The sequence below is a fragment of the Dermacentor andersoni genome, chromosome 2 (assembly GCF_023375885.2).
Source record: "Dermacentor andersoni chromosome 2, qqDerAnde1_hic_scaffold, whole genome shotgun sequence".
In the NCBI taxonomy this organism is placed as follows: domain Eukaryota; kingdom Metazoa; phylum Arthropoda; class Arachnida; order Ixodida; family Ixodidae; genus Dermacentor; species Dermacentor andersoni.
The window spans coordinates 176,472,439-176,488,981 of record NC_092815.1 but is presented as its reverse complement, the minus strand read 5'-3'; the positions used below and the strand labels follow the sequence as shown (position 1 = coordinate 176,488,981).

The 16,543-nt window shown below is 47.0% G+C and overlaps 1 protein-coding gene across 2 annotated transcripts in view; it reads right to left on the bottom strand.

Moving 5' to 3' along the window:
• Positions 1-5,506: 5,506 nt before the first annotated feature.
• Rs1 (Dead-box helicase Rs1) overlaps positions 5,507-16,543 on the bottom strand; it is a 54,429-nt gene continuing 43,392 nt past the window's right edge. For both annotated transcript variants that reach the window (XM_050187219.3, XM_055076010.2), the window contains 5 exons: positions 14,513-14,713; positions 10,107-10,177; positions 7,898-8,024; positions 5,956-6,046; positions 5,507-5,674 (listed from right to left, as the gene is read on the bottom strand). In XM_050187219.3, the coding sequence (XP_050043176.1) occupies positions 5,578-5,674; positions 5,956-6,046; positions 7,898-8,024; positions 10,107-10,177; positions 14,513-14,713 (587 nt within the window). In that variant the 3' untranslated portion in view covers positions 5,507-5,577. The remainder of the gene's footprint in view (positions 5,675-5,955; positions 6,047-7,897; positions 8,025-10,106; positions 10,178-14,512; positions 14,714-16,543) is intronic.

The window sequence follows — 16,543 nt, the reverse complement described above, 5'->3', positions numbered from 1 at the left end:
TTTCCCTAACCTCTACTTTTCCTCGTGCCCTCACTGTGGAGATCCCGCCACGCTCTAGCACGCGGTAGGAACCTGTCAGCGAAATCCCACCCTAGACGTACTTCCTAATCTAGCTTACGAGCAGTGGGAAATATAGCTCTCGCCCTGAGGACCAACTCCGGCTGGTAGACCGGGCGACGACGGCATCAATATCGGTGGATGGATCGGAGCAAGAGCATGTGGTTTACAGTGGACACCAGCCATCACGCAAAATTCCTGGGTTTCAATAAAAGTTGTCATCCTTCCTTTTCTCTTCTTTAGCGTCGGTATTTCGTTGGCCCCTTCTTTTAATGTGTTAGCATTCTTAGGCTACTTCACGAACTTACCGGGGGCTGTGTATCTATGTACGAGTATATATCTATGATTGCATCTATGTACGTTTGTATCTAACCGCTTTCCCGCCTACCTGGGTCACTGGGTAGTCAGTCCGTGGTTGAATGGGTAGCGCATCGGGCTGCTGTGCCGAGGTGGCAGGATCCGAACCCAACCATCGGATTAACTTGGGTCCCCGAGTATGTGGCAATCTGAACACACGTGCCGCTCTTCAAGGTACCTTTTTCACACCGACATAGGTCACTGTAGATGCGGGACTGGGTAGGTACTGCTGTTCGAAGAAACTATTTGATGCCAACCTGGGTCATTGTGTGTGGGCCAGTAGGTTTGTGCCACTCTTCAACGAACGGCATTGATACCGGATTAGGTAACTAGGTATGTTCCACTGGGGATGTGCCGCTCTACAATAACGCAAGAGATCCCTCATATTTGTCCGACGCTGAACGGAATCGAGCCCACGTCCCAATGATTCCTCAAAGACAGCAACCACACGCTTTAGCAGGCTTCGTCAAAAATGCAATGGGTGTGTGCTGCTTTCCAGTGAACGCCTTTCACGCCAACGCTTTAGCAAGCTGTGCCACGAATACACCGAGTATGTGCCGCTCTTCAATGAGCCTCTCGCCAACTTGGGTCACTATGTGCCACTAAATGTGCGGCAAGCGAGGAAACAATTCTCTGCGTTCGCAGGCACCGTCGCGCAAGGCTTCTTGTCTCGGGGGCACCGAGCGGACTTCTCGGCGCTTTCACCAGATGGCACAGCGTGTCCAGAAGAAGCGCGAGAGAGGGGCCCTGTTGCCGCATCACGCGTTTCTCAGCATTCGCACGCATTTCGCAGGCCACGCGCAGGCTTCGCGGCGGCGGCGCTAGATGGCGCCGAGTGTCAGGGAAGCATAAAAGAGGAATCCCGCTGCAGTATACGCCTCATCCATAACTCATTTCGACGCTAGCAATACGTTGTGTCGGTATATTGATTCAACGCTAACACATTACCGCCGACAGTCACCGTGAGATGGGTTCTGCCGCAAATATACTTATTCGTTAAAAAAAAGGTACAGAAAACAAAGAACAGAGGGGATCGCCAAACACGTCTCCATTTCTTGTTTTTGTTCCACTGATTTCTTTTAGAGGTATGAATAATGTCAGCCGACGAGTATTTGTGTAGACAAGCTCATCACGTGATTTGCGAACACCTTTTCTTCTGATTACATGTTCCTGTAAGTAATTTAGCTTGTTTATAATAGAAAGTTTGTGTGCAAAAGGGTATTTATAGTACAAAGTTACGGATTTGTAAACTACGTGCTTCTATTTTTTTAACTATTTCGTCAGTTCTTGGAAAAACAAAACCAAGATCTTTAATCAAAATATGCTCTAAGGTTGCTAGAAGTTAACTTTCGCTCTCAAACGCAAAAACATTCATTCAAATTGATTATGCGGTTGTCTCACAAAAGCATTTCTGCGTGTTACATGTATCTGAATAGGAAAGTCGTAGTCGAGGAAGCTTAAGTTCGAAGCCAATTAATGGCATTAAAGGCCAACTAATGAACGCCAAAGAGAATCGCCAAATCAACCTACACTAGGGGTGTTCGAATTGTGAAATTTTCGAATCGAATCGAACACGCATATTCAAGAAAAACAACCACCCAGCATCGAATCAAATATAGAATATGTTCTGATTTCCAAAGAAGCATGAAATATGTTTGCGTGGAGTTCGTTTGGTAACAATACATATACACTGACACATTTATGTAATACGGTTCATGATTAGAGGTCCGGCCAACTGAGGAGCTAGTAAATGAAAAACTGCTTTCAATTATCTGAGGGGGTCAGGTCATTAACGGTAATGTAGCAAGAGAACATCGACAAGTGCACGTAGTACTGTGTGGTGTTCGCTGATCAAGAGAAGTTTGATACTACAGCAATGTACATTGCTTTAAAGGGATGTAAACATGGTGACATTAGCGAAATATTAAATCGGGACTGATTCGTATACAGTGTTCCAGCTAACTTTAGCCAGAGTTTAAAAATATGCAAATGCCACGTAACTGGACAGAACCAAGTTATTGTTGTTTGCATTCGCTTGGACATACTCAGATTATTAATTTTTCATTCCACATAATTACATAATTAGTCCTAATTAATAAACTTTTCAAATATTAAAGTTATATTAAAAATGTCAATGAAAATATGGTAGAGCTACATGAAAAACTTCCGATACAGCTTCCTGTTGCTCAATACGTGCTACATAAAAGTGTTTTTCTGACCATGAACGAAGCCCGCGAATACACGCGAAGTGCCTCGAGCGGCCAGTCGAGCGGTCAGTCGAGCGGCCAGTGAAAAGCGCGGTCGCCAATTGTAGTTACGCGCGCGGAACGAAGAGACAAGCACGTGTCTCGGTATCTCGATGACAACTGACATTATTTTCTTACTGCTGGCGCCTTCTCGGGACGCTGGTTTCCCTTTTCCTCGAGCGTCGCGCTGGCAACGACATGGCTGACTTGCGGTGCATCCCGAGTTTACCACAGCACCCACCCTCCTCCTAGTGAGAGCACGAACGAAATGAAACGCAGGGCGGCTAAAGAACGCGGTGATTTGGTGGCTTCGTCCGTCCGCTACTACGTGTGTGGTAGCCGTCACTCGCATGAGGGAGTACAGTTTGTCATTTTGGAATCCGCTGGTGTGGTACGAGGCACAATCTGCGGGTTCCAGGTGAAGGAGTGGACGTAGAACCTTGAATGGCCCATCGTATGGTGCTTGCAGCAGTCGTCGTACTGCATCGTTTCGCAGAAATACGTGACTACAGGACTCAAGTCCGCTACTCACGTGTTCTTTCTGTGGGCTGTCGCGGAGCTGTAGGTCGGAGCTCCTTTATGATGTCACGGAGGCGAGCTGCGTAGTCACCGGCAGGAATGTGGGCTTGGTGTCGGCCACACGCGAAGAGCTCACCGGGCAGACGTAGCGTCGTGCCGTAAACAAGTTCCGCAGCGCTGCAGCTGATGTCTGTCTTGAATGCCGTGCGTATGCCCATGAGCATGATGGGCAATGCTTCCAGAGCGCTGCTTTCAATTGCCGGTGGAATCTCTCAACCATTCCATTGCTCATGGGATGGTAGGCTGCAGTCCTGATGCGCGAAATGCCGATGAGTTTTGTCAGACTAGCGAATAATGCGGACACAAATTAGCTTCCTCTGTTCGTTGTGATGGAGGACGGCACGCCGAATCGGCATAGCCAGTGGCTGACGAAAGCATGAGCAGCAGTTTCGGCTGTAATGTCTGGAATAGCCTTCGCCCAACGCGTGAAACGGTCAACACAAGTCAGCACGCATGTTTGGCCTTGGCAAGGTGGCCACGGCCAAACGACGTCCACGTGTATGTGGTCTAATCGAGCATCTGGCCCTGGAAACGCATCCAATGGTGTCACAGCCTGGCGCAGAACCTTGCAGCGCTGGCACGCAAGACACCCACGAGTTCAGTGTCGGCGTCGCGGTTGATGCCGGGCCATACAAAACGTGCCTTGAAAAAGTTTTCTATTCTTATCATAAAATTGTATATTTTATTTATTTCTAATAGAATTTCTTTGACGCTGCAGTGGCGCTGTCAGCGCAAGATGCTATCCGCAAACACAACGCCCCCTTCTAAAGATCTTAACTCCTGCGTGCCCCAACGCCGACACCCGCAAAGCTCTTTGGGGCCCCAAACTATTGGGGCCCCTATTCTAAACTCTCTAATATGCGCGACAGAAAAGTGCCTACCGCGCATCACGTGACTCACCGCTTCGCGCATAGCCGTCGCTGTTGCTGCGCGGGTCGATCCACGGTCGCGCCGACGGCAAACAACAGCCATTTTCATTGTCGGATTCAGCGTTGTTTGCCACCTGTCAAACGTTCCCAAATTAGGAGGGCCACGTGCGGGAAGTTCGCGCGAGGCACCGCTCCCCCACCTCCTATCAGTCTCCATCCGCCGTCTGCGCAGACGGTCAACGCACTACAGTCACGTGACTTTCGCGCCCGCCATGTAAATCTCAATCAAGTATTGCGAGGGGTTGCTCAAAGTTAGAAATAAAATACCGATGTGTCTCTACCAATGGCGTCGGGAACGAGAGGTTGATGTACGGTGGCTCGCGAAGGTAGCGGCCGTGAACGTTGGTGCCATCCCATACGCTCGCTTTCGTTGGGGGGCGGTTTTCCGGCTTTTAGCTGCTGCGAATAGATGTGCGTCGATTAGGCACCAAACAGTCAATTTAATCACCGATGCACGACCGATTGAGCAACGTCGATCCAGGCCTAATGACCGGACTAACGACTGTTGAAGCCGAACCAGGTCCAGTAACGTTGGTTGAAACGGCGCTCGCTTCCGCGGGCATGCGTGACGAATTCGTCTGTGCGTTTAAACGCGCGTGTGGGCAGGAAGCTCCGAACTCCGCGAATGTCTGTGAGCGTACGTACGCGCGTGCGTATCCGATGCGATCTGTGTGCTTTCCAGTGACCAATTCGCCCTAATTTTGCACACACTTTCACGCTTTCCGAAACTCGCGCTGCTTTTCTCCTCGTTCCCTCTTTCCGCGTTATCGTTTCGACCGGTACTGCCGACCGGCGAACTTGGTACTGACTGCGACCCCGCGCCGTGAAAAAGCTGCACGCGTTAAGGCATCAACCGCTCCGGGTGTTGAACCGAATATTCGAATAGTAGATATTCGATTCACGAATCGATTTAACGTCCACTATTCTATTCGTTGACATCCGTGTATTCGCACACCATTCTAGGGACTCTTTCCTGGCCTTCATACAAACTGTGCAACTTGACCCCAACTTGACCAGGCGCAGTTCTACGTGGTCATGTTGCTCGACGAATTGCCATCATTTGCTTTGTTTCCCTTGCACAGGGTAGATAATTCCTCCCTTGCAAGAATACCACTTGAGGAACAATTTTGGATTCCTTCTCGCTATTTGAACGATGAATGAAGAAAATATTTTTTTTTTACTATGACAGTGCCATTGTATAGTATATTGCAGTATTTCATCTTCACATCAGTTCCAGTGAACCATGCAGACATGCAGTCAAGTTAATACTTTTTTCTTTTTTAGTTTGATATCCACTGGTTCTCTGCACTTCTGATCTAACCACTCTGTGCCCACACATTTCTTTGTAAAAAGTCCATTTACTATTCACATAATTGCAGCAAATGTAGACGAATTCTGCAGCCTCATAATCATTTTCTCCGGTACCGGCTCTTTGACTTGAACTTTTTGACAGGACCTTTGTTCTTCTTGACCAGTCCCATCTGCACCTTCTCCTGGTAGGAAGGCCTAAGATAAAAAAAGTAAATAAATTAGAAAATGTTCCTCAACATTCTATCAACATCAGCAGAATATCAGAAGGACGTGAATCAGGGCATGCACATTACATAAGCAAGCTACTGCTAATATCTATGCCCAGAGCCCCACAAAATTTATTTTCTCACCGAAATTGCTCGTAAGCAAGTGTGACAGCATGATGCCACAGGCAAATTCATTCTTCCCAATCAGTCTGCCCCATCACTTATGCAAGAATCTTCTCAACGCAAGTTTCTAGCTACATAGCTACATACCCATAACGGAATTTCTTGACAGTCTTCCTGCTGGTGTCCACAAGCTCAGCATCAAAGCCCTTGCGTTTCTTGGCACCTTTCTTCCCTTTCGCTGCAATGACAAATCCGTAGGTTACATGAAATGTTGAGCCAAGAAGTGGCACTTCACTATCTCACAGGTTATCATGACACTAGTTAAAAATATCTTTGCCTGGTCGTTAAAAGTAGCACAAAATGTCTAGCCCTTTCCGTCGGCACATTTCCTTGCCTCCCCTCGCCCAAGTTCAACCACCGTTGTACCTAAACATCACTCTAAGATGTTACACCCATGCTGCACACAAGTGCAAAACCAAGGGAAAAGTGCATTAACTGACGTTCTAAAACTGATGGTGGTGTAAATTGAGTGAAAATCTGCTTTCCTCCTAAATTTGTTTTTGGGCAGTCTATTTCCTGCAACATTTAGAACTATAATAACAACAAATGCCACATAATGCTTAGGCTTCTTATAAGTGGGCTTGAATTTTTCTTTGCGGTGGTAGTTACATTCACCACGTTCCTTAAGAAACATGTCAAGAAGAGCAAGTACCGTATTTACACGATTGCAAGTCTACTCGAATGTAAGTCGACCCCCCCATATCGCGTGACCAAAAAAAAAAAAAAAATAAGAGAGCATACCCGAGGGCGCATTCGATAACGAAAATTCATTAGTAGCTGACATGGTCACTGGGCTACTCGTCTTCACTAGTGCTGCCATTGTCATCGTTGCTGCGGTCCCACAGCGCGTCGAGGTCCAGCGAAATTTCAAATTTGGCAAACGACCGCACCAGGACATCTTGCAGAACAGCAGCCCACGCCAAATGCACCCAACTACACGCAGCCGTCAGGGAGGCTCTTTTGACAGGTCCGGTTGGCGTAATTTCGCAGTCTTCTGCCGCCAGCCACTCGTTGTACTCACAGCGGAGCAGAACCTTAAAATTAAGGCGAAGGTCCGGGCTTGTTTCATGACCACGTCGCACTTCACTGGCAGGGACCGATCACGGATTTCAGCGACGTACGCCGCAAGCTTAGCCTACAGCTCCGGAAAGCGTCCAGACTTCGGCACGTGGGAAATTTCTCACTTGTCGTCACAGGTGAAAATTTCGCTTCGCTGCAGTCACCACTCTCGCACCACCCGTTTAGAAACATCGAAATTGCGGCCCGCAGTGCAGTGATTTGTTTCTTCGGCGTAAAGGATGGCAGCCCCCTTGAACGCTGCTGTGAACGAGTGCCGAACGATTAGTGGGCCTGGAGCACTCATGACGACTGGGGAAGCATAGAAGTAGCACGTAGCCGGCAGTCAAGTGGAACGCGTCAAACCAATATCATGCCAATACCAATGCCTTCAAACAGAGAAAGAGAAACCAGCAAGCGGTGTCTGCTCTTCCATGAACTACCGATACTCCCCGCAAGCGCCGCCGTTCTGAGGGTGCCGCCGCAAATGGGAACAGCGGTGCTTCCATCAACTATCGACACCCCCCCATGAGTGTTGCATGCACTGTAAAACTCTCAAAAATGTTGAAAACCCTTCCGAAAAGCGAACAAACACGCGGGATAGCGAAAAGATACGGGTAGGGCCATAGAGCAAACATAAAATTCTAACTACGTTGCAGCTCCCGTTGGTATCGCTTTTTTTGGCGGGGCCATGTTTCGGTTTCGATTGTAAGTCGACCCCCCAACTTCAGACTTCCAAATTTAAAAAAAGGGGTCGACTTACAATCGTGTAAATACGGTAGTATACATCGATGACCTATGCATAGAAGGAGATAACCACTGTTTCATAAGCATGTGAACAAAATAGACAAAGTGATTAATCATGCCTTAGCATGCCATATTACTACATAACTGTTACAGAAGCCAGTGCTACACATGCCTGAGAAGGGCTAGTGAAGACCTAAAAGTCCAAGACAAACTATGACACACTCACGTGGATGCGTTCTTGTGCCATCATCTTCAGTGATAACCCGCGTGCGTTTGGGTTTCTTCGCCCTCTTAGCCAGGCGTGCCTGGTACTGCGCTGTTTTCTCCAACTCCCTTGAGACACGATCTTCAGCCTACAAAAAATGGGAGCGAAAATACAGTAAGAGCAGTTGCACTGCCTGCTGTGCAGCACAGCAGGACTAAGCAACATGGGCCAATTGAGCACACATTGACACTGTTACAGATGCAAGAATGAAATAGAACGAAAATAAAGAGAGAGGAAGAACCCTATAAATGCCCCATTCAAACAGAGGCTACTCGAAACATGTTTCTTCAATCCCCCTCAACAAAGGTACAGCAGACTCACTTTAAAGGGACTGACAACCGAATTTTAAGGACCGAATTATTTATGGCGCAACGCAGAGCTCACCCTTGGTAGTGTTTACATCTGCAGCGGTTACTTCCAAAAGCGTGTTGATAATTAGCAAGCAGAATTTTTCGATCTGAGCAGCCTTTAAGAAAGTAAGAGTCCCTCCTCCACCAATGCTGAATCTTTCTACTTTCACAGGAGTGAGTGTAACTGTGGTTAACCTACATTTTGGCCTTTTTAACCACCTTTGAAAATAAAGAGCTGGTGCAATAAGTTCGCGTTGTTGTTTAGACATTTCTTATATTTGTACCGTTTTTTCTCCCAAGTACACGCGTACATCATGGCTGGCTGACCCCGTCGTTGTTCTGTCGACAGGTGAGCCAACCCAACTCATCGAAAACGAAGACAGCACCACTTTCCTGCTCACCGCAAACGAAGGTTTATCTGCACATTGTAAGTCAGGAAAACCTTATAATAAAAAGTATACTGGATTTCAATACTAATAAAAAGACCAGAGACTGTACAATAGTAAGTCACATGGTGAACCTCTTATGCAGCTTCATGTTTTTGCCCCGTGGGGTGCCAAAGGTCATCTTTCGTGACTTTTAGTGACGAATTAAATATATAAATCCACGTTTAATGAGAGAAACATGGCTCGTTTCAGCCACTGCGATGGGGAATCATTCGACCAGCGGGGTTATCTCGATTCATGTTCTGAGCGACTGTCTGTCCCTTTAAGACAGAATGCTCAATTAGTTGAACGGCTTGGGATTCCTTGTGTTGTTTATTGTGACACAGTGCACGTCTGCCAAAAAAGTGGAACTTCAGATAAACAAATTAAGGCAGCTTTCTAAAGTGCTTATCCAACATGGTAGTTGAGTGGCTATGGAATTTGGCTACTGAGTATGGTGTGTCCGGTTTGACTCCCTATTGCAGCAGCCAGGTTTCCAAATGCAGAAAACGCTCTTGTAACTAGATTTTTACGTCTATCAAAGAAACCAAGCTTTTCAAAATTAATCTGGATACCTAGGGTGTCCTTGGGTTGCTTTGGCATACTAAATTGCTCCAATAAATAAATTATTAAGTCATTAAGTGAAGAATGTCTACTATACCTATACTCTCATGTTTTTATAAATATACCAGCAGCCAGCAACCAAACGCAGTGAGGCCAGGCAGTGAAATGGCAGTACTCATGCTGCCTCACTTTAACATGATAGTGTTAAGGGCCCCATGTCACAGAAAATTTGGCATTGGCATGCCGCATCCAGCGTCGACCGTCATTTCAGCAAAAATCATTGCGAACCTTGCAGGCCCTCCGTGTAGTGCAAAGAACTTACTGAAATAATTGAATTTCTCAAAGTAAGAACGTCAGAAAAATTGTAAAGCATGACTTACATGCAACCTACAGACATGAAAGCGCCGGATTGTAATTTAAATATATCAGAAAACATAAATCTACTACGCAGAAACTCAGACACAAACCCCTTCTCCAGAATTTCTACCAATCATAGACCGGCCGCGAAGCAGTACAGCCGGTTCGAAGGCGCCCGTCTCCGCCGCATCGCGGCCCACGCAACAGGCCGCATTTCTACCAGAAAGTTCACCTTCGTGCATAGCATTTCCCGGTAAACATTATGGTTTCATAAGCTGCAGTTGCCAGGAAGTGTGACAAGCAGTCAGGGATCTATTAATGCTATCACATTTCACTCTTGAATGCGAAGCTTAAGCGCCCTCCAAATTTTTTTGCATTCATGTTCCCTTGTGCCGTTCGCAATGAGAAATACCAAAGATGATAAAGCAGCCTCAACATGTTCTGACACCTTAAACACTGTTTTGGAATACTCACATTCTGAGCACGTGGAGGTATCTTCAACCTCTTGAGGGTTTGCTTGCTGTGCTTTCCAAGCTTCAGTTGTACTGAAAGAAGGTGCACAAAACATACAAGATTAAGCACAACCTTGCATCAGGCAGGCAGGTGATATAAAGGAGCAAATAGTCACAAGTGTTGACCACCTGCCTCTTGAACAATGTGATAATAACCTTTATTATACGTTCATTTTACACTTACATGGCAAGCCCACATAAGCCATACTGCTTCGTGCAAGGCTTGGCAGTTGGCAGATGGCACAAGTCTGTAGTGCCATATTTACACGATTGTTAGGCGACCAATCTTTAAAATATTGTCAATCCTAAGTGGGAGGAGGGGGGGGTCGACTTACATTCGAAACCGAAGCATAGCGCTGCCAATACAGGCAATACAAATGAGATAACGGAGTGCTTCGGCATAGTAGCAATTTTATGTTTGCTTTAGCAATGATACCACTCACGTGTTTCTCTTTGGGTCTTTATTAGATGCATTGGACTTGACTACCTGTCACATTTCACTGTCGAGCTTCATCAACTGTTATGAATTGTCCAGTTCCAATAAGCATTTGGCGCTCCTTCACAGCAACATTAAGAAAGCTGCCATTCGTTAAGGCGAAGAAACAAGCAACTGCGCGGCGAGCGATAAATTGAACGTTTGACTGTTTGATGTTTGTACTCTGATGCGAGTACTACTACTGGCTTGTGGCGGAAAGCTGCGAGCTTACATCAACCGTGCATACGAAAAGGTCCTCCCTAACAGATGTGTGCATTTGGGTGCTTTCAAGATGGGTGGCTGTTCCATGCGATGTAGTCAGCTTGAGGTTAGGGGGTTGGTCTGACTGTTGTCGTAGGGCCCAGTTTATGCGACAACAGTAAAACCTCGTTAAACCGTACCCCCTTAAAAAGTAGTTTTGTTTTAAAAGTAGTAACATCAAATCCCCGACTAAGCGACCATTGAACATAATGTGTTTTGTATCCGCATAAACTGTATCAGCTTATTGCGTACGTATCGGTTAACACATAGTGTTTCCACTTTTCGTCGCACAAACACGGTGGTGCATCGTCTCCATCGGGTGGCCCAGCAGAACAACAAGCCTCAGAGATCAGCACAACAGCCTCCAAGCGCCCTGTGCGTTTGCGCGTGACGCCACATCAACATCAAGATCATTTCGGCGCCGTGCCAGAGAGCGTTGTCAGTTGGTTCTTTATTCTATGGCGTTGTGGCTTTGTGCAAGTGAGAACTTGCGTCATGCCGAAACTCGGATAAAAAAGACACCGAGTGCTTAGCATAGAAGAGACACTGTTCGTGCTGTCGAACGTGATGCGAAAAGTCGGCGCTGGCACGCGACACGGGTCTAATGTTGACTACTGTGTGTGGCATTTGGAACGCAAGGAAATAGCTCGGCAGCACTGCTGCAACCGCGAAGAGATGTTGGCTACGAAGTCCGACTTTTCACCATCATTGTCTCTGTTGTTGCCGACGTGTTGCCTAGCGACAGTGATAAGGACGACAGGGAAAGCGACAGCACGGGTGATTCAGGCCCGACAGTGGCAGAAGCTGCGCGCTTACGTTAGCCTCATGAATGCAATCGTCACGACGAGAACAGCACCCCGCAATGAAAAGGTGCCCCACGACTTCTGCAACACTATCGCGCCTGTGCATGGAGAACATGCAACGCCTACCAGGAATCTGCCATGTGAGTGTTTGCCGAGAAGAGGAGGCTGGCTGAAAAGCTGGCTCACAGCTTCAGCAAGTTTGAGGCCCCTGTCGTCGCTGCTAGGCCGCCGCGGCATCAAACGGAAATAACACGTTTGCTGTGCGAAGTAAATACTGCATATTTTTCTCCCTTTCATCGCACTCTCTCCGAGTTCTGTTTTTGACAGGTAAGTGAGCGATCTCATACTATTTCGGTTAAGCAGTACTACCGTTTAGTACGTACTTTTTCCGAGCTGCAGCCAACTACGGTTTAACCAGGTTTCACTGTACAGAAAGCGCAGGACGATTTCACATGTTGCTGTATTGGCCAATGACCGAAAACAACGGATGCAGAAGGGTTCTGCGAAGAGGGGACACGGGAGACACCCGTGTTTGCACTGTGGAAGAGGCGGCAGATCTGCACCCTCGCTCGGAGCAAAAGGGAACATGGCCTGCCCGAGCTGGAGGGGAGCGTTCAGGGAGACGGTCGCGAAAATAAAAGGTAGGGGGTGCTTGAGGTCGCCGCCACCGCTAATGCCCATGCGCTTCCCACATGTCCTGTCGACAGTCTCGGTCAAGGAAATTGGGCGACGCGACACTGCCCATCCGGTTTGAGTGCCAATGTTTGGCATCCGTGCGCCTTCTGAGAATGCCGTGAAAACGGCGGCATGTTTACGACCAATTAGCCGGCTACGACTGATGGATGCGTTTGTGTGCAACTGCCACTGGGTTCCGATTATGGTGTTTGGATTTGAAACGAACCAGCCCACAGCTGCACAGGGGACCGAGTTTTCTTAGTACTGGTATGGCAGCCCACTGTCCGGCAGACATGCCGTCAATAAGCCGTGGTTTCGTTGAAACATTCTCGCAGCATGCATGGCGGCCACTTGCAGGAGAAAAGGGGAGGACATCAAGGCTCGGAGTCTAACGTAGGGGAGATGGAGATGACACGTGTCTTTGAGCAAACCTATCCCCTGGTGGCATGTTGTAAAGTGTGCCACTGTTTGCACCAATGCCGTCTGCGGCACGCAGGTTGTTGTGCTATTTGTTGCAATGGGGTGAACTCACATGTGTGACTGGCTGGCTTGTGACTCTCTTGTGCAGCTGAGGGTTCGAAAAGTCATGTTTCGGTTGTGTGGGGGAGAGCAGAGTTTCAAGCTTGGACTTGGACAGACGCCCCGGTGTTTGAATAAAGTGTCTCTTTACCGAACAACGGCTCTTCTTTCACGCTGCCACCGTGCACTCGAATCATCGAGGGGCGACTACTTTGGACTTTAAACACCTTCCCTCCTTAAATAGTGCTGAAGTTACCAGAGGATAAAGGGAAAGGAAATTAATAGATGTCATGGCGTGAAGTGCAGAATTTCACTGGACGATGACGTGCTGTGGGACCGCAGCAGCAATGACAATGGCAGCACTAGTGAGAATGATGGCACACGTGAGAAGAGTAGTTCAGCGACAAATTTTTGTTGTAGAACGCACACACAAATGTGGCCCATTTTTTCCCCCTGACATGCTAAGGGCGAGGTTGACTTACAATTGTGTAAACATGGTATACAGTATACTTCCATCATTTCGACTGCGGTTAATTCAATTTTTCGGTTGATTCGATCCCCACTGGTGCTGGTGCCCATGTGTTTCTATGGGCACAAGCCTTCATTATTTCAATCTTAACATTGGCATTTGCTGGATAATTCAAACTTGGCCAGTCAGCACACACGAGTCTGGACTCTATGGTAAGCCGAATAACAACCTCTTTAGTGGCATAGCTTAGGCACAGTGAATGCATTGAACACGTCATCTCCAGTCGAAAATGCTCAATTTATGCCTGCCCTAGAAAAATTTTCAAGCTACGTATAACCATAGCTCACAATGTTTGATTACAGTATTTACCCGATTCTAATGCATACCTTATTTTTTCCAAAAAGAAAGGCTGCACATTCAATACGGGTGTGTTTTAGAATCTGGCAAATACTGTCAAATGAATAAGCGGTGTATTTTGGTGTTTATTTACACATCTTGTTTAATTTGAGTCACCAGATAAATCAATTTCGTCAGACCCCTCGGGGTCAATTTAACAGAAGTGAACTGTATACATATGATTAATGACATCCCAAAAGCAACCACTTACATGCACACAAGTGCAAAAGGTAGATTTAATAAAAAAAGAAGGAAGATACTGGTAAGAAAGTCCCTGTGCTCATAATTGCCAACACTACACACACACTGTTAGTTTCGGAACTGGCTTTCAGCTTGCAGAACGTCCGAGTCCATTCACACTCGCATGTAACCATGCGAGCAGCATGAATGAAGTGCCTTCGACGCAAACCCGCGAATGGCACAGCGATGAGTCTTGCGCACCGCTGCCACAAAGGGGGTCTTTCTGCGGATGTGGCATGCGGTGGTTTTGTTAAATTCAAACAGTAACGTAAAGATATGTCTAAGTAGTAGTTGGGGTCGGTTTCGTGCTGGCCGCTTACGAAATCCTAAAATGCCGTTCGCGATAACAAACGACTGCAGTTTGCACCAGCCATCCACATGCACAGGGAGCGAAACTGTGAGCACCCTGCCCATTTTTCCTCCATGGAATATACTGCCCTTCGGATTCACTCTCTTGTTCGACGGCACCTGCCAAAACAGTGCCATTTATGACTACAACTGACTATTGATGCTACTTATGAGTCCCGCACCTTGCTCACGAAACTTTTCCTTGGGTGTCTGGAACCACGTGCGCTGTGGCTCATTGGTGGCTTTCTTGTTAATAAGCTCGGACGCCTTCTCGACCTCCTTCTCAATAACTCCCAGCTCCTTCTCCGCCTTCTCCTCCTGCAGGATGCTCTCCACCTCGTGTTCGAGGCCAGCAATCTTCTCCCGGAAGTGTGCCACCACATCTGGACACGTGCATAACAAAAATAAAAGTGTGATTAGGCAGCAAAAAAGAACGTTTTGGCAGTTTCGCCCAAAGGGTGAAGCACTAAGAGCAATAGCTAGGTTTAACGTTGTGCTTGGACTCCTCAGAGAGTATTCTATGTATATGCGGGTGCGACATATTGGCACGATGCAGCACAGAGGCAACTCCTGCTGCGTAGAAGGAAAAGTGCCCTGGCAGCTACCTAACATCTCACAATGTTGCTGAAAAAAAAAAGGACCGCCAGTGGCGTTGCAGGCGAGAGGAGACCGACGGTTAAGTCCGCACCCAGTGAAATATTAGATGTTTACTGCCCATTCTGCTCAGAGCATAAGATACACACAACAAGTCAACATGAATGCTAGTGTGCTTATAGTGCACATACGCACAACGCTCATGCCAGCAGCGAATAGCACAACGCTACCCTGGCTCTGCCACTGAGGCAATTGAGTGCACCATTGATGGTGCATGAACTTTTCTTTGTCTTTCTTGCAACGAAACATTCTCTGTGCCTCTGAAAACTTTCTAAACTTCCATGCATGAGCCGCACATGCACCGTTAAGTGGGACAGTCTGACGACCATGGCACAGACACTGTTTCTGCAGCTGAAGCATCTGCGTAATCGATATTGCAATAAAATTAAATTGTGGGGTTTAACAGCTAGAAACTGCATAGTGGGTTATGAGGGATGCTGTAGTGAAGGGCTCTATGTTAATTTTGAGCACATGGGAGTTTTTTGACGCGCACTCGAAGCACAGTACACGAGCGTTCTTGCATTCTGCCCTCATTGCAACGCAGCTGCTGCGGCTGGAAATTGAGCCCACGACCTCGTGCAAAGGCAGGAAAAACCAAAAGTTGACATTTACTGCACCACAAGGTATGGCAGAAACACGACAAGAGCGAGACAAGCAACAGGTACAGCCAAAACAAAATATTCCTTACAAACTCAGCTTGAAGCTTTCTTGCAATCACAAACAAGTGAAATAGCAACATTGTTAAAATTCGGCAACTGTGAACTCTACACAATATGCTTTTTGGCATGAGAAGGTCAGGTGGCAAAGCTCTGTCAGCAGGCAAAGGGTTGACTGTCCCCGACTTTGTGAAGAAGTTATAGCAATAAGCTGAAAAGCAGCAATTTCTCAGGGCACGAGAGAAAGGTGTAGCTATAATGTAAACGAGATCAAAATACTACGATGGCAACCTTCCCTCTTTTTTTTTTTTTTCTGACTCTACAACTTCCCCACTTGAATGAATGTGCCTAGCATAAGAGATGTTTGAAATCACTGTGAGCAAGCAGTGATTACAAACAGCGTGCCTGCAAATGTTTGAAGAGTTCAAGCAGACAATACTGCACACTTTTGAAGGTTAACAGAAATGAAACAAGGGTAAAGCAGAGAACACACACACATAGACTCCTGTGTCTATTTCCCCTTCATCTGTTCTTCAAGTGCTCCGATTACCAGGAACATGAAGTACCAGTTAGCTGAGACAAAGGTGCTGCAATAGAATACTAGGTCTCTGACATAGCTGACCCGGACACGCCTGAGAATAGAAGTCTAAATCTATGGAAAAAGCTGCAGGCTGATGTCTGTTGTGGCCGCAGCGGGTAAAACAAGAGCCAGAGTGACAGACGAACACTTTATTTGAATAGCTATGCCATATCAGAAAGAACCACATGTACAGCAGTCCCAGTGCTTGTAAAGGCAAAGCGCATGCTATCAATTATATAACATGCGCGCATGCATATCTACAAAGTGACATCACATGGGTTATACACAAACGTTCATGATACAGTGCAGTCCACTTATAACGA